General features: G+C 55.2%; 1 protein-coding gene and 1 long non-coding RNA gene across 6 annotated transcripts; one reads left to right on the top strand and one right to left on the bottom strand.

The window, feature by feature from the left end:
* Positions 1-374: 374 nt before the first annotated feature.
* LOC128085368 (uncharacterized) lies at positions 375-2,408 on the bottom strand. The gene is made up of 3 exons (XR_008208935.1): positions 2,294-2,408; positions 1,949-2,059; positions 375-1,165 (listed from the first exon to the last, which is right to left on the bottom strand). It is a non-coding gene; the product is annotated as an uncharacterized LOC128085368 (long non-coding RNA).
* Positions 2,409-6,319: 3,911 nt separating this feature from the next.
* Positions 6,320-23,051, top strand: LOC128085367 (protein MANBAL-like). Of its 5 annotated transcripts, XM_052692570.1 has the most exons (6): positions 6,403-6,425; positions 7,063-7,159; positions 8,357-8,455; positions 8,884-9,078; positions 21,798-21,992; positions 22,458-23,051. In XM_052692570.1, exons 4-6 carry the CDS (start codon positions 8,929-8,931, stop codon positions 22,644-22,646), a joined length of 534 nt encoding a protein of 177 aa, XP_052548530.1. In that variant the 5' UTR covers positions 6,403-6,425; positions 7,063-7,159; positions 8,357-8,455; positions 8,884-8,928; the 3' UTR covers positions 22,647-23,051. The 5 variants fall into 5 exon arrangements, with proteins under 5 accessions (XP_052548528.1, XP_052548531.1, XP_052548530.1 ...); XM_052692568.1 differs by lacking the exon at positions 7,063-7,159 and having other exon boundaries at positions 6,320-6,425; XM_052692569.1 differs by lacking the exon at positions 6,403-6,425 and having other exon boundaries at positions 6,696-7,159.
* Positions 23,052-23,730: the final 679 nt, after the last annotated feature.

Genomic DNA, 23,730 nt, shown 5'->3' with positions numbered 1-23,730 from the left:
AGGAAGTTCTGCACCAATGTGCGAAGGAACTTCTGTGCAGTGAGGTGAGGAGCAGTGGAACAGGCTGCCCAGGGAGGTGGGGGAGTCTCCTGCTTTGGAGGTGTCCAAGACCTGCCTGGATGCTGACCTGTGCGACCTGCTGTAGGAACTGCTTTGGCAGGGGGTTGGACTCGATGAGCTCTGGAGGTCCCTTCCAACCCCTACAGTTCTGTGATTCCTGTGGAGGAGTGAAGCAGGGGCAGCAGAGCCTGCTGTGCACATAGGCTTTAAGATACCTCCCATGCCATGGCTCTTCTGCCCCCACGTTGCTTGCAGCACCATTTAGCAATTCCCCCCCTACTAATATTTATAGAAGTTAGCTCAAAAAATGCAGATTGTTTTTGTATATTGTTTTTAATTAAAAGACAACCCTGCAGCCAGTGCTGTGAATCTTTCTCACTGGACTGTGAGCTGCTCCTGGCAGTGAATTCTCTCTCTGCACCATTGGTTGTGTAGCAGTTACTGTTTGCCTCGGTTTCCCTCTGGGGTCTCATTGAGAAACATCCTCACACCGTTCCTCTTTGCTTTTGTGCATGGAACACCTGTAATTTACCCTCCTTTGCACGAACTTTATTTCAACCTTTGGGCTGTAATACCCCTGGCAACGAAAACACAACTTGCATTTTCAAGTGACGCTGCTGTGTTTTGTGCCAAGTTCCAGATCAGGGCTCCTTTGGTCTCTGAGGTAGGACAGGGTGAAGGGGAGCGGCGTGAAGCTGTGTGCATTCCCTGCTGTGGGGGGTTGGTTTGCTTTTTCTTGGCAGGGTGGGCAGGAGCTCGGGGTTAGAGGAGCATCCAGATGGCATCTGTGGGATCAGCAGCTCTGCCACAGGAGGAGGTGAGGCTGCCCGCCGAGCTGCAGGAGAGGAAGGGGAGGAGGTCCCGGCCCAGCTCTGGACGGTGCTCTGCAGCACTGGGCAGCTGCATCCTGGCTCAGCAGTGGGATCACACGAGGAGCAGGGAGGGCGCTGCCAAACACAGCTGGGGCGTCTCTGTGCAGTTTTGCCTTCCTGGGAGGAACCCAGAGCGTCCCGGTTTGTTTCTGCTCCTGTAGCATTTGTACGCAGCGTGAGCATAAGGTTCTGCTGCCTTATTCTTCTTCTGGCCTTTGCTATCTTCAGGGGGGCTGTAAGAAGGAAGGGGAAAGAGTCAGAGAGTTTAGATTGGACGTAGGGCAGAAGTCAGTTACAATAAGGGTGGCACTGGAGCAGGGACACTGAGGGACCCTGGGGATCCCTGGAGCCCTGAGCACTGTGTGTCAGGGCCTGGGGATGGATGGGATGGAGGGCGCCATCCCTGCCCCGTACCAGGGGACCACTGCCACCCGCAGAGCTTCCCTCATGCTTTGGACAGCTGTGCAGAGGAGGAGGGTCTCGAGGTGTCCTAGGCATGTGATCAGCTCTGACATCCTCCAGTGATCAATGAAGCCCTCAGCAGAGCCACGCTCTGTGTGTCTGCGTCCCCATGCTCAGCAGGGGCTGTTCGTGTCTGCTCCTGTCTGGCAGAGGCCACCTCTAAGTGCTGGGAGGGGTCCCCAGCTCCATACCCCGCACCCCACGTGCTGCACCCATGGGCCTCTCCATCCCCTCTGTGCTGCCTGCTCCAAAAAGGACAGAGCTCCCCGTGCTGCCAAGCAGCCCCAGTACCCTCCCTCTGCTCTCTCCCACTTCCTCCTTCCAGTTCCTCCCAAACCCTTCACCCTTTCTTCCACCTTCTCTACGGCCTCCTTTTACCCCCTCTCTTATCGCAGCCAATTGCCCCTCACTTGGATCTGCTTCAGCCCTTCAGTCCCACCTCCCCTCCATCACTACCTACCCAACAAGGAATCCCCAGATCCCTCCCTCGGGCTCCTCAGATCTCCTCTCTGATGACCGATGACACCCTCTGCTGATTAGCAAAGCCCTCTGACCTCAGTGAAGATCCCTGATGATCAGTGGAGCCCTCTGACAGCCAACGAAGCCTTCAGACGACCGCTGACACTCCCTGATGGCAAACTGAGCCCCCGATGATCAGCGGGCTGCTGTATCACATGCAGGAAAGGGAAGTGAAGGGTGAGAAAGAATATTTTGACACCATTTGGTAGACAGCGTGGTTTGCTCGTCATAGAATAAAGATTGGTTTGGATTTAATCAAGCACCGAAGTTGCAGAGAAGTGTGACTGCACCAGCCCTGTGTGTGCTGCCCGCTGCCTGGCACCGGCTGCCTGATTCCAAGCCCTCCTCCAAAAGCTCGGCTGCTCCTCAGCGATGCCCACCTGCTCCTCGTGGAGCTGCTGCTGGCCGGGCACTCGGACTGCGCTTGGCTGGGCTGCACTGCAAAGACACTGGGTCCCAATCCAGGCTGGGGACTGCGATGGCTGCTGGGCTCAGGTCAGCATCTTCAGGAGAGCCAGGAGAAACGAGGGCCGGAGGGTGGATCAGCTCCTTATCCCCATCACTGCTGTCCTGTGCAAGGCAGCCATCAGACCTGCAGCGATTCGTGCTTCTGAGAGCTCGGCACTGAAGGAAGCTCTCAGTGCACCACCACTGGGCCTGGGTCGAAACCACTGAGATTCACCTAGGAATGAGCAGAGACACGGGGTGAGTGTCAAGTGTGCAAGCAGGCCACGCCACTGGGCTGATGACCAGCAGCTCGGTAGCACTTGCAGTCCTGTACCCCCAACCACGTCCTTGCCCCAGATCGGGGGGTGGACAGTCCATTCCTGGGCGGCCCACTGTGCAATGCAAAGAGGGAGCCCCCGGCACACAGCCCAACCACCTGTGCAGACGTTCAGGATGCCACCACTGACTGCCTTGCTCATAACCATCCACACGGCTCGCAGTTCTGCCCGTTGCCTGCTCTGACCATCCCCTCATTGAACCGCATCGTCTCGCTGGAAGGATGCTACGCTGCTGCTCTCCACTTGCTCGGGTTGCCCTTGCTGGACCCATCTGTGCACCAGGCATCTTCAGGGATCGCATATTTTCCCTCCTGAACGGGACTCTGCTCTGGGGGAGCGACCAGTGCTTCTTTTGTGCATCACTCCCTGAAGCTCTGGAGACAAAAGTCAGCTGAAAGACTAGAACAACACAGAGCAGGAGGGGGAAGTGCGAGTGCTCGCCCAGAGACAGAAAAAAGGTTGATTCAAGTATTACAGTATGACAACATGCATTGCAAATTCCCCAGTGAAGTGAAAATCTGCAGTCAGTGCAGGAAGCCTGAGGTTTCAGCATTCACAACAGAAGCCAGCTAACAGAAGCACTGTGGGAGCTGTACCTGCCTGTGCCCCTTCTCCCACGAAGCCCAACAGCAAACATTTGTGCTCAGCTGCTACTTTAAAACACCACAGTCCCTGTTCCAACAGCCCTCCTGCTACCTCTTCCATCAGAGCTGTGCCTGCAGAGCCCAGACAAGGCCGGGCTGCTCTGCCTTATCCAGAATAACAAAACCGGGCAACGGCAGGAAGAGAAGAAGTTTGCACCTGCAGCACCCTGCCCGTTTATCTCTTCTGGAGGTCCCTTCCAACCCCTGCAATTCTGTGAAAACCCCAGATTTAAGGGGAGAGACAGGGATATCTAGCAGAAAAAGCCATATTTGAGGGGAAAAACCCTGTTTTTAAAGGGAGAAACAGGGATATCTGGCAGAAAAAGCCTTATTTAAGTTCAAAACAGGCATTTCTGCGAGAAAACACTGGATTTAATGGGAAAAACAGGGATTTCTAGCAAAAAAAACCACATGTAAGGGGAAATACCCCAGATTTAATAGGAGAAACTGGAATTTCTGGCAGAGAAAGCCATATTTAAGGGGCAAAACCTTAGATTGAAGGGGAAAACAGGGATTTCTAGCTGAAAAAGCCACATTTAAGGGGCAAAAACCCCAGATTTTAGGAGAGAAACAGGGATTTCTGGTAGAAAATCCCCGATTTCTGGCAGAAAAAGACATATTTCAGAGGAAAAACCCGAGATTTAATGAGAAGTACAGGGATTTCTAGCAGAAAAAGCCACATGTAAGGGGAAAAACACCAGAATTAATAGGAAAAACGGGAATTTCTGGCAGAAAATGCAATATTTAAGGTGAAAAACCTCAGATTGAAGGGGAAAAACAGGGATTTCTGGCAGAAAAAGCCATATTTAAGGGGAAAACCCAGATTTAAGAGGAAAAACAGCAATTTCAGGCAGAAAAAGCCATATTTAAGGGGAAAAACCTTAGATTTAAGGGGAAAACTGGGATATCTGGCAGAAAAAGCCATATTTAAGGGGAAAAACTCCAGATTTTAGAGGGAAGAAAGGGATTTCTAGCTGAAATAAGCCATATTTAAGGGGAAAAAATAACAGATTTTAGGAGAGAAACAGGGATTTCTGTTAGAAAACCCCCAATTTAATGGAAAAACAGGGATTTCTGGGAGAAAAAGCCATATTTAAGTTGAAAACAGGAGTTTCTCCGAGAAAACACTGGATTTAAGGGGAAAAACAGGGATATCTGGGAGAAAAAGCTATATTTAAGGGAAAAAACCCCCAGATTGAAGGAGGAAAAACAGGGATTTCTGGGAGAAGTTGCCATATTTAAGGGGCAAAACCTTAGATTTACTGGAAAAACAGGGATATCTAGCAGAAAAAGCCATATTTGAGGGGCAAAACCCCAGATTTAATGGAAAAACAGGGATTTCTAGCAGAAAATACCATATTTGAGGGGAAAAACCCTATTTTTAAGGGGACAAACAGGGATATCTGGGAGAAAAAGCCATATTTAAGTTGAAAACAGGGATTTCTGCGAGAAAACACTGGATTTAAGGGGAAAAACAAAGATTTCTAGCAGAAAAGGTCACATGCAAGGGAAAATACCCCAGATTTAATAGGAAAAACAGGAATTTCTGGCAGAAAAAGCCGTATGGAAGGAGAAAAACCCCATATTTCAGAGGAAAAACACCAGAGTTAAGGGGAAAACAGGGATTTCTGGGAGAAAAAGCCATATTTAAGGGGCAAAAACTTAGATTTAAGGGGAAAACAGGGATTTGTTTTTAGCAGAAAAAGCCATATTTACGGGGAAAACGGAGTCAAATCCAGCTGGCGACCGGTCATGAGTGGTGTTCCCCAGGGGTCGGTGCTGGGCCTGTCCTCTTCAATATCTTGATTGATGACCTCGATGAGGGCATCGAGTGCACCCTCAGTACATTCGCAGATGACACCAAATGGGCTGGAGGTGTGGATCTGCCTGGGGGTAGCGAGGCCCTACAGAGGGATCTGGACAGGCTGGAGAGCTGGGCTGAAGCCAATGGGATGAGTTTCAACAAGGCCAAATGCCGGGTCCTGCACTTCGGCCACAACAACCCCAGGCGACGCTGCAGGCTTGGGGCGGTGTGGCTGGAGGACGGCGTAGAGGAAATGGACCTGGGGGTATTGATTGATGCTCGGCTGAACATGAGCCGACAGTGTGCCCAGGTGGCCAAGAAGGCCAATGGCAGCCTGGCTTGCATCAGAAACAGCGTTGCAAGCAGGAGCAGAGAGGTGATTGTTCCCCTGTATTCAGCACTGGTGAGGCCGCACCTCGAGTGCTGTGTCCAGTTTTGGGCCCCTCACTGCAAGAAAGATATTGAGGCCCTGGAACGTGTTCAAAGGAGGGCAACAAAGCTGGTGAGGGGTCTGGAACACAGGGCTGATGAGGAGAGGCTGAAGGAGCTGGGAATGTTCAGCCTGGAGAAGAGGAGGCTCAGGGGAGACCTCATTGCTCTCTATAACTTCCTGAAGGGAGGCTGTAGTGAGCTGGGGGTCGGCCTCTTCTCTCGTGTCATCAGTGATAGGAGCAGGGGGAATGGCTTCAAGCTACGGCAGGGGAGATTCAGGCTGGACATGAGGAAGTGTTACTTTTCAGAAAGGGTGGTCAGGCACTGGAATGGATGCCCAGGGAGGTGGTGGAGTCACCGAGCCTGGGGGTGTTCAAGGAAAGGCTGGATGTTGTGTTGAGGGACGTGGTTTAGTGGGAGCTATTGGGAATAGGTGAACGGTTGGACTGGGTGATCTTGTAGGTCTTTTCCAACCGTGGTGATTCTATGATTCTATGATTCTATGAAAACACCAGATTTAACAGGAAAAACAGGGATTTCTGGCAGAAAAAGCTGTATTTAACACGAATAACAGGGATTTCTGGCAGAAAAAAGCAGAAAAGGCCATATTTAAGGGGAAAAAACCCAGATTTAAGGGGAATAAACAGGGATTTCTGTTAGAACATGGCGCCGGCGGCACCCGAGGGGAATCCGGCAGCGGCCCCCCCAGCTGCCCCTCCCCCTCCTCCAGGCCCCGGGCCGCCCTCAGCAACGGGACGCCGCAGGCGGTTGGTAGGGCCGGGGCAGGAAGTGCTTCGTGCCGGCGGAGAGCACTTCCGGGGCAGCGCGGCATGGCGGCGCCGGGCCGGTGAGCGGGGCCGGGAGGAGCGGGCTGTGTGCTGGGAACGGGGTCGGGCCTCGGTGCGGGGGCATGGAGGGGCGCTCGGGGGAGGAGCCGGCGGTGCTGCCGGCACGCGGAGGCGATGCGTGCGGCGCCGGCGAGTGGTGCGGGGTCGGGGGGCGGCTTCCTCTCAGGGAAGGCCGTGCGAGAGCGGAGCTGTGTTGGTGTTTGGGGCGTGCGAAGGAGGAGGCCCCGTAGGGCCGAGTTGTCGGCAGCAAAGGCCGGGCGGGCGGGCAGTGGAGCAAGGCGCGTGGGCGCTGTGTTGGCCGGAGGGTGCGGAGCTGGCAGAAGGTCTGTGAAGATGTGCTTCCTGTGGACGTCCGTTGTCGGGACGAGCCGGGGCTGCAGTTGTGTGTGATTGTGTTTGTTGCTTGGGAGAAGTGCTGCCTTAGGAGAGCGGGGGGGAGGGAGAGGGAGATTTTCGGACTGCCATCAGTCAGGAGCACGGCACGTTTCTGCCTGCTTTGCTCATGCTGTTGTGTGGGTCCCCGCGAGGCATCGGTGAGCCAGGGTGGCGCCGTGTGTGTGTGCCGGCATTGTGCGCGGCTGTGGAATGGAGTGAGAGTGATTGTAATGAAAATGCAGCTGGCCGTATTGATGGTAGGGAATGGTTGAATCCCCAGCCGTGAGGCGCAAGAAGAGGCGCTGGGTGCTAAGGTGGAAAGCGGAGCTGGTGTGTGCCAGGAGGCAGGCGTGGTGAGGTGCGCTGTGGAGCCTGCTGTTGTTGGCGCTGGGCTCGGGAGGCCCCTGAACATGGCGCTGTGTGCTGCGTGTGCCAGCCGCAAGAGATTCCCGTGTGGAAGAAGGGAGAGGATGAAGGAGGCCGAGGGCCCTTTTCTCGGGGCCGGCTCCTCTGTGGCCTCTTGCTTGCCGGAGAGAAGGGCTGCCCGCTGGGCACGGGGAGTGCCTTCTAGCTGCCGTCCCGTGCCCTGTCCTCCAGCCCCCTCCTCATGCTCTGTGGAACGCCATTGCCAGCAGTGCGGCTGCCATTTTAGAACCTTCGCCGCATCACAGCCGTCACCTTGGTCACCGCTGCCCCGGCCAACGCACTCGCCTCTGTGAGCTCTGTCAGCCATGGCTGGAGTGAAGAGGGCGAGGGGCACAATTTGCCCTGTTTTAAATGGGAAGAGGGAGCTTGGCTTCCCAGAGGCGAAGAGGAGGAGGGGGGCCGCCTTGAAGATCAAGCGGAGGAGGGGGCAGCGATTCCGTTTCCATCGCGCCTGGGCCAGCGCTGCGACCACCTCCGTGGAGCCCATGGAGGTGGATCCACCTCTGGATGAGCCCATGGAGGTGGATCCACCTCCGGATGAGCCCATGGAGGTGGATCCGCCTGCGGCTCAGCTGGCCTGGCACCACACCACCGTGCCAGGCCCCGCATCGGCGCCGTCCCTCCACGGCCGCTGGTCCAGGCGCTCGGCTCCCTACCCGCTGCGCGGCCCCCGCCCCCAGCATTAGCTGGGTGGCATGAGTTTCCATCAGCTCCTCCTCCGAGCCTCCTGGGGAGCCAAGATCTCCTCTTCCCATTTAAATGCTGCAGGAGTTATGGTTTAGTTGTTGTTGTTGTTGATTTTAGTGTTAGTGTTAGGAGTAGATTATTGTTCGTATTTTAGAGTTAGGCATAGGTTACTTTTAGTATTTTAGTGTTAGGCATAGGTTCCTGTTCTTATGTTAGAGTTAGGCATAGGTTACTTGTAGTCTTTTAGTGTTAGGCATAGGTTCCTGTTCATACTTGACAGTTAGGGGTCGATTGCTGGTGTCAGGTGGCAGTGAGCAGCGCTCACTCGGTAAGCACACGCCTGATTGATGGTGCGAAGACATGAGTGCGAGTGCCGTGAGCACGGAGGCGCGATGGCATCTTGGATGGGTTGAATTTCCAGCTTGTGACTTTTGTGTTGCAGACCGTCGAGGAGCAGAGTGTGAGTGGCTGCGCCATTGCGTTGGGCCTCAGGAGAACAGTGTGTGACTGTGTGTGGAGCGTCCTGCGTGGCCGTTGCCAGGTAGGTGTGCCTTCCTTTGCAGTAAGCAGTGCTTAGGCGTGAGCCCAGCTGCTCCCCCTGTGCTCAGCAGGTGGGCTTTCTGCGTGCTTTGTTGCTGTGCTTGGTGCCGTACGGCACAGCAGCAGCAAGGCCGTGAACACGTACGTGCCCAGGTAGATGCAGATGTGCAGCTGATGGTAGGAATACTGTTGTTGTTCGTGTTCATGAGACAGTGGTCGTGCGTGTGCGATCAAGCTCAGGGAGAAGTTGATTCTTGCCTGCTCAGCTCTTGCTGACATGCAAGTTTGGCGTCCCTCCTTGTGGTCGGGTCGGAAGACCAAGGCTGTCTTGAGAGCACGTCTGTGAGTCAGGCTGGGAGTTTTTGCTGGCAGGAAGTCGCACCGTCGGAGCGCACGAATGGAATGATGGCTCTCGTTTCCCCCTTGTAGAAAGCAGCCTCCTGGAGAGCAGCAGAGCAGCAGGCTGTCTGCGCTATGGCCGCTGAAGTGCATTTCTCGGCCCCGGAGATCCCTGAGCCCACGCTGATGGAGAACGTGCTGCGCTGCGGCCTCTTCTTTGGAGCCGTTTTGCAGCTTGTGTGCGTGTGGGCCATAACCCTGCCAGTTGCCAAGTGCCCAGAGACAGTAAGTAGCGCTCTGTTTGGTAGAGGTTGATAGAAATGCTGAGGAAATGGGCTGGGAGGGAAGCAGCTGGAGCCGTTGCCTACGGTAGCGCGCCGCGGCATTGCTGAGAGTGCGGCAGTGTGTTGTGCCCTTCCTTGGGCGTGCGTGCTGTTCCTGGTGGCACGCAAGGAGCCTGGAGGTGCAAGCTCACCTGCTGCTGCTGCTGCTGTGCTGTGCGTGCTGCCAGGCAGTGTCCAAGCCGTGTGCAGGCGCTGCCTTGCAGGAGATGGCTTTGGGTTCCAGTTCGTGTGGGACTTTGGGGAGGGAGATAGAGGTGGAGTTTCTGGCGTGCCCTGATGGCAGGAAGGCGGTTTCCAGTGCTGGCAGCCACAGCTGCCCGGGCGGTGACTTGAGCTCCCCAGGCGAGCCGTCAGCCACTTGTTAGCTGTGCAGGTTCCCTGACCGTTTGTGCCTTGATTCTTGTAGGACTGGCACAGTCTTGGGACTCGGTCTGGCGAGACAGTGAAGAAAGCCAAGGCAAGTGCTGCTCTGCTGAGGAAGAAAGCCCAGAAGGAGAGCAGAAAGAACCGAGCAGGGCTTGAGCGAGAAGGCCCACAGGACACTGGGATCAGCTGCAATGCTTCCTCGGAGGTGGCACCAAAGGCAGCGCACTGAGTCAGCGTCCGGTTTTGTGGCACGGCCGTGCTTTCCCTGTGACGGACAGTGCAGCGGAGCTGAGGCACCTGGAAGGGAAGGGCTTGTGCTGCATTCCAAGCAAGGAGGGCTTGCCAGAGGCAGGTCTTCATCTATGGCAAGAGATGGAGAGGCTGTGTTCCTTCAGGCTGCGTCTCTTCAGGGCCAGGGCCGGTCTAGTGTGAGATTGAAGTACGGCTAGCCGGGCCTGGAGGGAGAGGAGCTGACGTAGCCACGGGGTCAGGCTTCTCCTTGTGTCTGCCTGGAGGCTGATTGACTCCTTGCTAAGCAGAAACCCTGGGCGCTGGGGTTTCATTTTGGGCTGTGTTGATAGAAATACAAGCCAGAGCCTTTTGTACTGAATAAAAGCGAAACCGACTTTTTCCACACGGTGCTGCCTCTTTCTGTAGCTGGTCAAAAGGTGCCGTGCTTGGGCTGGCGATCGCGGGGCCATGAACCGGTCGGCTCTGCCCTGAAATTCTGCTGGTTTTCCCCCGTTTCCTTGTGGGTCTTCCCAACGGGTGGCCTTTCAGCCCCCCTGTAGCTGCTGGCCACAGGCTGTGAGCCTGCCCTTGCTCTCCAAGGACCGCTAGCAAAAGCACGAAGGAGGGGAAGCGGCCCGGGAGGAAGACAGGCGTCCCTGCACTCGGCCCCTGGAGCTTGCCTCTCTTCCTGGTGGCTTTCTCAGCCCTGGGCTGTGCTGAGGGTTGCTGTTTGCCCCGGGAAGCCCAGCTGCACGCGGGCAGCCGTGGCCTGCGCGTCAGCCTGGCGTTGGGGCACGAGGAGTGGAGGTGTGGGTGGGATGGTGTGAAGAGCAGCGCTGGGAGCGGGGAGGAGGAGAGGGCAGCGGGTGGGCGGCAGGGGAATGTGCCTCGGAGCAGAGCTCAGCCTCGAGCTTGGAGGACACTGAGCCGTGCTGCGCTGCTGCAGCTCCAGTGGCTTCAGGCGCGTTACGGCAGCGCCGCGTGTTGTGCCAGGGCGCTGCGAGGGCGCTGTGCTGAGCCATGAGGGGCGACTGCTTTGCCCAGTGTTTTCCTGTCGCTCCTTGGAGTTTCTGCCTTTGAATTCCTGCACGATGATGTGCTGTTTCAACTGCTCCTCGTACCTCTGCATCATCTGCAGACTGTGCTGCCGGGGCCCTGATGGAGGGGTGGGACGTTGCTGGTGCTGGGTAGAGGCCAAGGCACCTTTCTATGAACTGGCTTCTAGCTGAGCTTTTTGCCAGTTCTCGCAGCCCTCTCTGTCTGGCCCTTGGGGCAGTTTTGTGCCCACCTCGTAGCCCTCTTTTTTAGCTGGTATGTCATCAACTTGCCTATGAGGCTGTGGTGAGAGAGAGTGAGGAAAGCCTTCTTGAGGTGGAGAGAAACAGAATTCACGGGTGTTTTCTCTCCCACCAAACTTCCCCGCCCCTCCCCCCCGTGGGAAGCTGTCACATTGGTACCCCGTGGTTTCCCCTTTGCTCTCTGTCACCCTTTTTCTTAATGAGTCCAGGGACGACTTGAGGGGAATGGAGCCTGAAGTCTGGAGGATAGGCAATGTCACTGCGGTCTTCAAAAAGAGCAAGAAGGAAGAGCCAGGCAATTATAGGCCAGCCCGCCTCACCTCTGTCCCTGGAAAGGTGATGGAACAGCTGTGCTGGATGTCCTCTCCAGACAACTGGAAGAAGAGCAGGAGATCAGGAGCAGTCAGCACGGGTTCACCAGGGGGAGGTCGTGCTTGACCAACCTGGTGGCCTTCTATGATGTTGTCTCTGGCTGGGTGGATGGGGGCAGAGCAGTGGATGTAGTCTACCTTGATTTCAGCAAGGCATCCTTATAACAAAGCTGAGCAAGTGTGGAACAGATGAGTGGACAGTGAGGTGGGTTGAGAACTGGCTGACTGGCAGAGCACAGAGGGTCACTGTTGGTGGTGCAGAGGCCGGTTGGAGGCCTGTAAGCAGCGCTGTTCCTCAGGGGTCGGTGCTGGGTCCGCTCTTGTTCAACATCTTCATCAGTGACCTTGATGAGGGGATAATGGCCACCCTCAGCAAGTTTGTGATGATACGAAGTTGGGAGGATTGGCTGACAGCCTGAAGGCTGTGCTGCCATTCAGCAAGACCTGGACAGGCTGAGAGCTGGGCAGAGAAAAACCAGATGAGGTTTAACAAAAGCAAGTGTAGAGTCTTGCATCTGGGGAGGAATAATTGCATGCAGCACTACAGGTTGGGGGATGAGCTGCTGGAGGGGAGCTCTGCGGAGAGGGACCTGGGTGTCCTGGTGGACGACAGGTCGGCCATGAGCCAGCAGTGTGCCCTTGTGGCCAAGAGGGCCAATGGCATCCTGGGGTGCATTGCACAGAGCGTGGCCAGCAGGTCGAGGGAGGTGATCCTCCCCCTCTGCTCTGCCCTGCTGAGGCCTCATCTGGAGCACTGCATCCAGTTCTGGGCTCCCCAGGACAAAAAAGACAGGGATCTCTTGGAAAGAGTCCAGCGGAGGGCCACCAAGATGGTGAAGGGCCTGGAGCATCTCTGCTATGAGGAAAGGCTGAGAGAACTGGGTCTGTTCAGCCTGGAGAAAAGAAGACTGAGAGGGGACCTGATCCAGGTCTATCAGTATCTGAGGTGTGGGGGGCTGAATGGCGAGGATGGACCCTTTTCAGTGGTGAGTGGAGACAGGACAAGGGGAAACGGCCGGAAACTGCAGCATAGGAAGTTCTGCACCAATGTGCGAAGGAACTTCTGTGCAGTGAGGTGAGGAGCAGTGGAACAGGCTGCCAGGGAGGTGGGGGAGTCTCCTGCTCTGGAGATGTTCAAGACCTGCCTGGATGCCGACCTGTGCGACCTGCTGTAGGGAACTGCTTTGGCAGGGGGTTGGACTCGATGAGCTCTGGAGGTCCCTTCCAACCCCTACAATTCTGTGATTCCTGTGGAGGAGTGAAGCAGGGGCAGCAGAGCCTGCTGTGCACATAGGCATTAAGATACCTCCCATGCCATGGCTCTTCTGCCCCCACATTGCTTGCAGCACCATTTAGCAATTCCCCCCCTACTAATATTTATAGAAGTTAGCTCAAAAAATCCAGATTGTTTTTGTATATTGTTTTTAATTAAAAGACAACCCTGCAGCCAGTGCTGTGAATCTTTCTCACTGGACTGTGAGCTGCTCCTGGCAGTGAATTCTCTCTCTGCACCATTGGTTGTGTAGCAGTTGCTGTTTGCCTCGGTTTCCCTCTGGGGTCTCATTGGAAACACCCTCACACCGTTCCTCTTTGCTTTTGTGCATGGAACACCTGTAATTTACCCTCCTTTGCATGAACTTTATTTCAACCTTTGGGCTGTAATACCCCTGGCAACGAAAACACAACTTGCATTTTCAAGTGACGCTGCTGTGTTTTGTGCCAAGTTCCAGATCAGGGCTCCTTTGGTCTCTGAGGTAGGACAGGGTGAAGGGGAGCGGCGTGAAGCTGTGTGCATTCCCTGCTGTGGGGGGTTGGTTTGCTTTTTCTTGGCAGGGTGGGCAGGAGCTCGGGGTTAGAGGAGCATCCAGATGGCATCTGTGGGATCAGCAGCTCTGCCACAGGAGGAGGTGAGGCTGCCCGCCGAGCTGCAGGAGAGGAAGGGGAGGAGGTCCCGGCCCAGCTCTGGACGGTGCTCTGCAGCACTGGGCAGCTGCATCCTGGCTCAGCAGTGGGATCACACGAGGAGCAGGGAGGGCGCTGCCAAACACAGCTGGGGCGTCTCTGTGCAGTTTTGCCTTCCTGGGAGGAACCCAGAGCTTCCCGGTTTGTTTCTGCTCCTGTAGCATTTGTACGCAGCGTGAGCATAAGTTCTGCTGCCTTATTCTTCTTCTGGCCTTTGCTATCTTCAGGGGGGCTGTAAGAAGGAAGGGGAAAGAGTCAGAGAGTTTAGATTGGACGTAGGGCAGAAGTCAGTTACAATAAGGGTGGCACTGGAGCAGGGACACTGAGGGACCCTGGGGATCCCTGGAGCCCTGAGCACTGTGTGTCAGGGCCTGGGGATGGATGGGATGGAGGGCGCCATCCCTGCCCCGTACCAGGGGACCATTGCCACCCGCAGAGCTTCCCTCATGCTTTGGACAGCTGTGCAGAGGAGGAGGGTCTCGAGGTGTCCTAGGCATGTGATCAGCTCTGACATCCTCCAGTGATCAATGAAGCCCTCAGCAGAGCCACGCTCTGTGTGTCTGCGTCCCCATGCTCAGCAGGGGCTGTTCGTGTCTGCTCCTGCCTGGCAGAGGCCACCTCTAAGTGCTGGGAGGGGTCCCCAGCTCCATACCCCGCACCCCACGTGCTGCACCCATGGGCCTCTCCATCCCCTCTGTGCTGCCTGCTCCAAAAAGGACAGAGCTCCCCGTGCTGCCAAGCAGCCCCAGTACCCTCCCTCTGCTCTCTCCCACTTCCTCCTTCCAGTTCCTCCCAAACCCTTCACCCTTTCTTCCACCTTCTCTACGGCCTCCTTTTACCCCCTCTCTTATCGCAGCCAATTGCCCCTCACTTGGATCTGCTTCAGCCCTTCAGTCCCACCTCCCCTCCATCACTACCTACCCAACAAGGAATCCCCAGATCCCTCCCTCGGGCTCCTCAGATCTCCTCTCTGATGACCGATGACACCCTCTGCTGATTAGCAAAGCCTTCTGACCTCAGTGAAGATCTCTGATGATCAGTGGAGCTCTCTGACAGCCAACGAAGCCTTCAGACGACCGCTGACACTCCCTGATGGCAAACTGAGCCCCCGATGATCAGCAGGCTGCTGTATCACATGCAGGAAAGGGAAGTGAAGGGTGAGAAAGAATATTTTGACACCATTTGGTAGACAGCGTGGTTTGCTCGTCATAGAATAAAGATTGGTTTGGATTTAATCAAGCACCGAAGTTGCAGAGAAGTGTGACTGCACCAGCCCTGTGTGTGCTGCCCGCTGCCTGGCACCGGCTGCCTGATTCCAAGCCCTCCTCCAAAGGCTCGGCTGCTCCTCAGCGATGCCCACCTGCTCCTCGTGGAGCTGCTGCTGGCCGGGCACTCGGACTGCGCTTGGCTGGGCTGCACTGCAAAGACACTGGGTCCCAATCCAGGCCGGGGACTGCGATGGCTGCTGGGCTCAGGTCAGCATCTTCAGCAGAGCCAGGAGAAATGAGGGCCGGAGGGTGGATCAGCTCCTTATCCCCATCACTGCTGTCCTGTGCAAGGCAGCCATCAGACCTGCAGCGATTCGTGCTTCTGAGAGCTCGGCACTGAAGGAAGCTCTCAGTGCACCACCACTGGGCCTGGGTCGAAACCACTGAGATTCACCTAGGAATGAGCAGAGACACGGGGTGAGTGTCAAGTGTGCAAGCAGGCCACGCCACTGGGCTGATGACCAGCAGCTCGGTAGCACTTGCAGTCCTGTACCTCCAACCACGTCCTTGCCCCAGATCGGGGGGTGGACAGTCCATTCCTGGGCGGCCCACTGTGCAATGCAAAGAGGGAGCCCCCGGCACACAGCCCAACCACCTGTGCAGACGTTCAGGATGCCACCACTGGCTGCCTTGCTCATAACCATCCACACGGCTCGCAGTTCTGCCCGTTGCCTGCTCTGACCATCCCCTCATTGAACCGCATCGTCTCGCTGGAAGGATGCTACGCTGCTGCTCTCCACTTGCTCGGGTTGCCCTTGCTGGACCCATGTGTGCACCAGGCATCTTCAGGGATCGCATATTTTCCCTCCTGAACGGGACTCTGCTCTGGGGGAGCGACCAGTGCTTCTTTTGTGCATCACTCCCTGAAGCTCTGGAGACAAAAGTCAGTTGAAAGACTAGAACAACACAGAGCAGGAGGGGGAAGTGCGAGTGCTCGCCCAGAGACAGAAAAAAGGTTGATTCAAGTATTACAGGATGACAACATGCATTGCAAATTCCCCAGTGAAGTGAAAATCTGCAGTCAGTGCAGGAAGCCTGAGGTTTCAGCATTCACAACAGAAGCCAGCTAACAGAAGCACTGTGGGAGCTGTACCTGCCTGTGCCCCTTCTCCCACGAAGCCCAACAGCAAACATTTGTGCTCAGCTGCTACTTTAAAACACCACAGTCCCTGTTCCAACAGCCCTCCTGCTACCTCTTCCATCAGAGCTGTGCCTGCAGAGCCCAGACAAGGCCGGGCTGCTCTGCCTTATCCAGAATAACAAAACCGGGCAACGGCAGGAAGAGAAGAAGTTTGCACCTGCAGCACCCTGCCCGTTTATCTCTTCTGGAGGTCCCTTCCAACCCCTGCAATTCTGTGAAAACCCCAGATTTAAGGGGAGAGACAGGGATATCTAGCAGAAAAAGCCATATTTGAGGGGAAAAACCCTGTTTTTAAAGGGAGAAACAGGGATATCTGGCAGAAAAAGCCTTATTTAAGTTCAAAACAGGCATTTCTGCGAGAAAACACTGGATTTAATGGGAAAAACAGGGATTTCTAGCAGAAAAAACCACATGTAAGGGGAAATACCCCAGATTTAATAGGAGAAACTGGAATTTCTGGCAGAGAAAGCCATATTTAAGGGGCAAAACCTTAGATTGAAGGGGAAAACAGGGATTTCTAGCTGAAAAAGCCACATTTAAGGGGCAAAAACCCCAGATTTTAGGAGAGAAACAGGGATTTCTGGTAGAAAATCCCCGATTTCTGGCAGAAAAAGACATATTTCAGAGGAAAAACCCGAGATTTAATGAGAAGTACAGGGATTTCTAGCAGAAAAAGCCACATGTAAGGGGAAAAACACCAGATTTAATAGGAAAAACGGGAATTTCTGGCAGAAAATGCAATATTTAAGGTGAAAAACCTCAGATTGAAGGGGAAAAACAGGGATTTCTGGGAGAAAAAGCCATATTTAAGGGGAAAAAAACAGATTTTAAGAAAGAAACCGGGATTTCAGTTAGAAAACCCCCGATTTAATGGAAAAACAGGGATTTCTGGCAGAAAAAGCCATATTTAAGGGGAAAACCCAGATTTAAGAGGAAAAACAGCAATTTCAGGCAGAAAAAGCCATATTTAAGGGGAAAAACCTTAGATTTAAGGGGAAAACTGGGATATCTGGCAGAAAAAGCCATATTTAAGGGGAAAAACTCCAGATTTTAGAGGGAAGAAAGGGATTTCTAGGTGAAATAAGCCATATTTAAGGGGAAAAAATAACAGATTTTAGGAGAGAAACAGGGATTTCTGTTAGAAAACCCCCAATTTAATGGAAAAACAGGGATTTCTGGGAGAAAAAGCCATATTTAAGTTGAAAACAGGGGTTTCTCAGAGAAAACACTGGATTTAAGGGGAAAAACAGGGATATCTGGGAGAAAAGGCCATATTTAAGGGAAAAAAAACCCCAGATTGAAGGGGAAAAACAGGGATTTCTGGGAGAAATTGCCATATTTAAGGGGCAAAACCTTAGATTTAAGGGGAAAACAGGGATATCCTGCTGAAAAAGCCATATTTAAGGAAAAAAAAAAACAGATTTTAGGAGAGAAACAGGGATTTCTGGTAGAAAACCCCCGATTTAATGGAAAAACAAGGATTTCTAGCAGAAAAAGCCATGTTTCAGAGGAAAACCCCAGATTTAATGGGAAAAATAGGGATTTCAAGGAGAAAAAGCCATATTTAATGAGAAGAGAAATCCAAATTTAATGGAAAATCAGGGATTTCTAGGAAAAAAAAAAAGCCATTTTTAAGGGGAAACCCCCAGATATAAGAGGAAAAACAGGGATTTCTGGGAGAAAACCCCAGATTTACTGGAAAAACAGGGATATCTAGCAGAAAAAGCCATATTTGAGGGGCAAAACCCCAGATTTAATGGAAAAACAGGGATTTCTAGCAGAAAATACCATATTTGAGGGGAAAAACCCTGTTTCTAAGGGGACAAACAGGGATATCTGGGAGAAAAAGCCATATTTAAGTTGAAAACAGGGATTTCTGTGAGAAAACACTGGATTTAAGGGGAAAAACAAAAATTTTTAGCAGAAAAAACCACATGCAAGGGGAAATACCCCAGATTTAAGAGGAAAAACAGGAATTTCTGGCAGAAAAAGCCGTATTGAAGGAGAAAAACCCCATATTTCAGAGGAAAAACACCAGATTTAAGGGGAAAACAGGTATTTCTGGGAGAAAATACCATATTTAAGGGGCAAAAACTTAGATTTAAGGGGAAAACAGGGATTTGTAGCAGAAAAAGCCATACTTACGGGGAAAACGGAGTCAAATCCAGCTGGCGACCGGTCGTGAGTGGTGTTTGCCAGGGGTCGGTGCTGGGCCTGTCCTCTTTAATATCTTGATTGATGACCTCGATGAGGGCATCGAGTGCACCCTCAGTACATTCGCAGATGACACCAAACTGGCTGGAAGTGTGGATCTGCCTGGGGGTAGCGAGGCCCTACAGAGGGATCTGGACAGGCTGGAGAGCTGGGCTGAAGCCCATGGGATGAGTTTCAACAAGGCCAAATGCCGGGTCCTGCGCTTCGGCCACAACAACCCCAGGCGACGCTGCAGGCTTGGGGCGGTGTGGCTGGAGGACGGCGTAGAGGAAATGGACCTGGGGGTATTGATTGATGCTCGGCTGAACATGAGCCCACAGTGTGCCCAGGTGGCCAGGAAGGCCAATGGCATCCTGGCTGGCATCAGAAACAGCGTTGCAAGCAGGAGCAGAGAGGTGATTGTTCCCCTGTATTCAGCACTGGTGAGGCCACACCTCGAGTGCTGTGTCCAGTTTTGGGCCCCTCACTGCAAGAAAGATATTGAGGCCCTGGAACGTGTTCAAAGGAGGGCGACAAAGCTGGTGAGGGGTCTGGAACACAGGGCTGATGAGGAGAGGCTGAAGGAGCTGGGAATGTTCAGCCTGGAGAAGAGGAGGCTCAGGGGAGACCTCATTGCTCTCTATAACTTCCTGAAGGGAGGCTGTAGTGAGCTGGGGGTCGGCCTCTTCTCTCGTGTCATCAGTGATAGGAGCAGGGGGAATGGCTTCAAGCTACGGCAGGGGAGATTCAGGCTGGACATGAGGAAGTGTTACTGCTCAGAAAGGGTGGTCAGGCACTGGAATGGATGCCCAGGGAGGTGGTGGAGTCACCGAGCCTGGGGGTGTTCAAGGAAAGGCTGCATGTTGTGTTGAGGGACGTGGTTTAGTGGGAGCTATTGGGAATAGGTGAACGGTTGGACTGGGTGATCTTGTAGGTCTTTTCCAACCTTGGTGATTCTATGATTCTATGAAAACCCCAGATTTAACAGGAAAAACAGGGATTTCTGGCAGAAAAAGCCATGTTTACGGGGAAAAAAACCCAGATTGAAGGCGAAAACCAGGGATTATGGCAGAAAAAGCTGTATTTAACAGGAATAACAGGGATTTCTGGCAGAAAAAGCCATATTTAAGGGAAAAATCCCAGATTTAAGGGGAAAGAAACAGGGATTTCTGTTAGCACATGGCGCCGGCGGCACCCGAGGGGAATCCGGCAGCGGCCCCCCCGGCTGCCCCTCCCCCTCCTCCAGGCCCCGGGCCGCCCTCAGCAACGGGACGCCGCAGGCGGTTGGTAGGGCCGGGGCAGGAAGTGCTTCGTGCCGGCGGAGAGCACTTCCGGGGCAGCGCGGCATGGCGGCGCCGGGCCGGTGAGCGGGGCCGGGAGGAGCGGGCTGTGTGCTGGGAACGGGGTCGGGGCTCGGTGCGGGGGCATGGAGGGGCGCTCGGGGGAGGAGCCGGCGGTGCTGCCGGCACGCGGAGGCGATGCGTGCGGCGCCGGCGAGTGGTGCGGGGTCGGGGGGCGGCTTCCTCTCAGGGAAGGCCGTGCGAGAGCGGAGCTGTGTTGGTGTTTGGGGCGTGCGAAGGAGGAGGCCCCGTAGGGCCGAGTTGTCGGCAGCAAAGGCCGGGCGGGCGGGCAGTGGAGCAAGGCGCGTGGGCGCTGTGTTGGCCGGAGGGTGCGGAGCTGGCAGAAGGTCTGTGAAGATGTGCTTCCTGTGGACGTCCGTTGTCGGGACGAGCCGGGGCTGCAGTTGTGTGTGATTGTGTTTGTTGCCTGGGAGAAGTGCTGCCTTAGGAGAGCGGGGGGGAGGGAGAGGGAGATTTTCGGACTGCCATCAGTCAGGAGCACGGCACGTTTCTGCCTGCTTTGCTCGTGCTGTTGTGTGGGTCCCCGCGAGGCATCGGTGAGCCAGGGTGGCGCCGTGTGTGTGTGCCGGCATTGTGCGCGGCTGTGGAATGGAGTGAGAGTGATTGTAATGAAAATGCAGCTGGCCGTATTGATGGTAGGGAATGGTTGAATCCCCAGCCGTGAGGCGCAAGAAGAGGCGCTGGGTGCTAAGGTGGAAAGCGGAGCTGGTGTGTGCCAGGAGGCAGGCGTGGTGAGGTGCGCTGTGGAGCCTGCTGTTGTTGGCGCTGGGCTCGGGAGGCCCCTGAACATGGCGCTGTGTGCTGCGTGTGCCAGCCACAAGAGATTCCGGTGTGGAAGAAGGGAGAGGATGAAGGAGGCCGAGGGCCCTTTTCTCGGGGCCGGCTCCTCTGTGGCCTCTTGCTTGCCGGAGAGAAGGGCTGCCCGCTGGGCACGGGGAGTGCCTTCTAGCTGCCGTCCCGTGCCCTGTCCTCCAGCCCCCTCCTCATGCTCTGTGGAACGCCATTGCCAGCAGTGCGGCTGCCATTTTAGAACCTTCGCCGCATCACAGCCGTCACCTTGGTCACCGCTGCCCCGGCCAACGCACTCGCCTCTGTGAGCTCTGTCAGCCATGGCTGGAGTGAAGAGGGCGAGGGGCACAATTTGCCCTGTTTTAAATGGGAAGAGGGAGCTTGGCTTCCCAGAGGCGAAGAGGAGGAGGGGGGCCGCCTTGAAGATCAAGCGGAGGAGGGGGCAGCGATTCCGTTTCCATCGCGCCTGGGCCAGCGCTGCGACCACCTCCGTGGAGCCCATGGAGGTGGATCCACCTCTGGATGAGCCCATGGAGGTGGATCCACCTCCGGATGAGCCCATGGAGGTGGATCCGCCTGCGGCACAGCTGGCCTGGCACCACACCACCGTGCCAGGCCCCGCATCGGCGCCGTCCCTCCACGGCCGCTGGTCCAGGCGCTCGGCTCCCTACCCGCTGCGCGGCCCCCGCCCCCAGCATTAGCTGGGTGGCATGAGTTTCCATCAGCTCCTCCTCCGAGCCTCCTGGGGAGCCAAGATCTCCTCTTCCCATTTAAATGCTGCAGGAGTTATGGTTTAGTTGTTGTTGTTGTTGTTGTTGTTGATTTTAGTGTTAGTGTTAGGAGTAGATTATTGTTCGTATTTTAGAGTTAGGCATAGGTTACTTTTAGTATTTTAGTGTTAGGCATAGGTTCCTGTTCTTATGTTAGAGTTAGGCATAGGTTACTTGTAGTCTTTTAGTGTTAGGCATAGGTTCCTGTTCATACTTGACAGTTAGGGGTCGATTGCTGGTGTCAGGTGGCAGTGAGCAGCGCTCACTCGGTAAGCACACGCCTGATTGCTGGTGCGAAGACATGAGTGCGAGTGCCGTGAGCACGGAGGCGCGATGGCATCTTGGATGGCTTGAATTTCCAGCTTGTGACTTTTGTGTTGCAGACCGTCAAGGAGCAGAGTGTGAGTGGCTGCGCCATTGCGTTGGGCCTCAGGAGAACAGTGTGTGACTGTGTGTGGAGCGTCCTGCGTGGCCGTTGCCAGGTAGGTGTGCCTTCCTTTGCAGTAAGCAGTGCTTAGGCGTGAGCCCAGCTGCTCCCCCTGTGCTCAGCAGGTGGGCTTTCTGCGTGCTTTGTTGCTGTGCTTGGTGCCGTACGGCACAGCAGCAGCAAGGCCGTGAACACGGACGTGCCCAGGTAGATGCAGATGTGCAGCTGATGGTAGGAATACTGTTGTTGGTGGTGTTCATGAGACAGTGGTCGTGCGTGTGCGATCAAGCTCAGGGAGAAGTTGATTCTTGCCTGCTCAGCTCTTGCTGACATGCAAGTTTGGCGTCCCTCCTTGTGGTCGGGTCGGAAGACCAAGGCTGTCTTGAGAGCACGTCTGTGAGTCAGGCTGGGAGTTTTTGCTGGCAGGAAGTCGCACCGTCGGAGCGCACGAATGGAATGATGGCTCTCGTTTCCCCCTTGCAGAAAGCAGCCTCCTGGAGAGCAGCAGAGCAGCAGGCTGTCTGCGCTATGGCCGCTGAAGTGCATTTCTCGGCCCCGGAGATCCCTGAGCCCACGCTGATGGAGAACGTGCTGCGCTGCGGCCTCTTCTTTGGAGCCGTTTTGCAGCTTGTGTGCGTGTGGGCCATAACCCTGCCACTTGCCAAGTGCCCAGAGACAGTAAGTAGCGCTCTGTTTGGTAGAGGTTGATAGAAATGCTGAGGAAATGGGCTGGGAGGGAAGCAGCTGGAGCCGTTGCCTACGGTAGCGCGCCGCGGCATTGCTGAGAGTGCGGCAGTGTGTTGTGCCCTTCCTTGGGCGTGCGTGCTGTTCCTGGTGGCACGCAAGGAGCCTGGAGGTGCAAGCTCACCTGCTGCTGCTGCTGCTGTGCTGTGCGTGCTGCCAGGCAGTGTCCAAGCCGTGTGCAGGCGCTGCCTTGCAGGAGATGGCTTTGGGTTCCAGTTCGTGTGGGACTTTGGGGAGGGAGATAGAGGTGGAGTTTCTGGCGTGCCCTGATGGCAGGAAGGCGGTTTCCAGTGCTGGCAGCCACAGCTGCCCGGGCGGTGACTTGAGCTCCCCACGCGAGCTGTCAGCCACTTGTTAGCTGTGCATGTTCCCTGACCGTTTGTGCCTTGATTCTTGTAGGACTGGCACAGTCTTGGGACTCGGTCTGGCGAGCCAGTGAAGAAAGCCAAGGCAAGTGCTGCTCTGCTGAGGAAGAAAGCCCAGAAGGAGAGCAGAAAGAACCGAGCAGGGCTTGAGCGAGAAGGCCCACAGGACACTGGGATCAGCTGCAATGCTTCCTCGGAGGTGGCACCAAAGGCAGCGCACTGAGTCAGCGTCCGGTTTTGTGGCACGGCCGTGCTTTCCCTGTGACGGACAGTGCAGCGGAGCTGAGGCACCTGGAAGGGAAGGGCTTGTGCTGCATTCCAAGCAAGGAGGGCTTGCCAGAGGCAGGTCTTCATCTATGGCAAGAGATGGAGAGGCTGTGTTCCTTCAGGCTGCGTCTCTTCAGGGCCAGGGCCGGTCTAGTGTGAGATTGAAGTACGGCTAGCCGGGCCTGGAGGGAGAGGAGCTGACGTAGCCACAGGGTCAGGCTTCTCCTTGTGTCTGCCTGGAGGCTGATTGACTCCTTGCTAAGCAGAAACCCTGGGCGCTGGGGTTTCATTTTGGGCTGTGTTGATAGAAATACAAGCCAGAGCCTTTTGTATTGAATAAAAGCGAAACCAACTTTTTCCACACGGTGCTGCCTCTTTCTGTAGCTGGTCAAAAGGTGCCGTGCTTGGGCTGGCAGTCGCGGGGCCATGAACCGGTCGGCTCTGCCCTGAAATTCTGCTGGTTTTCCCCCGTTTCCTTGTGGGTCTTCCCAACGGGTGGCCTTTCAGCCCCCCTGTAGCTGCTGGCCACAGGCTGTGAGCACTGTGTGTCAGGGCCTGGGGATGGATGGGATGGAGGGCGCCATCCCTGCCCCGTACCAGGGGACCACTGCCACCCGCAGAGCTTCCCTCATGCTTTGGACAGCTGTGCAGAGGAGGAGGGTCTCGAGGTGTCCTAGGCATGTGATCAGCTCTGACATCCTCCAGTGATCAATGAAGCCCTCAGCAGAGCCACGCTCTGTGTGTCTGCGTCCCCATGCTCAGCAGGGGCTGTTCGTGTCTGCTCCTGCCTGGCAGAGGCCACCTCTAAGTGCTGGGAGGGGTCCCCAGCTCCATACCACGCACCCCACGTGCTGCACCCATGGGCCTCTCCAACCCCTCTGTGCTGCCTGCTCCAAAAAGGACAGAGCTCCCCGTGCTGCCAAGCAGCCCCAGTACCCTCCCTCTGCTCTCTCCCACTTCCTCCTTCCAGTTCCTCCCAAACCCTTCACCCTTTCTTCCACCTTCTCTACGGCCTCCTTTTACCCCCTCTCTTATCGCAG

Source organism: Tympanuchus pallidicinctus, unplaced genomic scaffold (assembly GCF_026119805.1).
Source record: "Tympanuchus pallidicinctus isolate F22 unplaced genomic scaffold, pur_lepc_1.0 scaffold3, whole genome shotgun sequence".
Taxonomy (NCBI): domain Eukaryota; kingdom Metazoa; phylum Chordata; class Aves; order Galliformes; family Phasianidae; genus Tympanuchus; species Tympanuchus pallidicinctus.
This window is presented reverse-complemented; position numbering and strand designations above follow the sequence as displayed.

Excerpts from the sequence above, each read along its gene's own strand:
- LOC128085367 (XM_052692568.1), top strand. The coding sequence starts at position 8,929 with ATGGCCGCTGAAGTGCATTTCTCGGCCCCGGAGATCCCTGAGCCCACG. Across the intron at positions 9,079-21,797 it reads TTGCCAAGTGCCCAGAGACA|AAAGCAGCCTCCTGGAGAGC; the intron begins GTAAGTAGCGCT and ends TCCCCCTTGCAG. Across the intron at positions 21,993-22,457 it reads TTGCCAAGTGCCCAGAGACA|GACTGGCACAGTCTTGGGAC; the intron begins GTAAGTAGCGCT and ends TGATTCTTGTAG.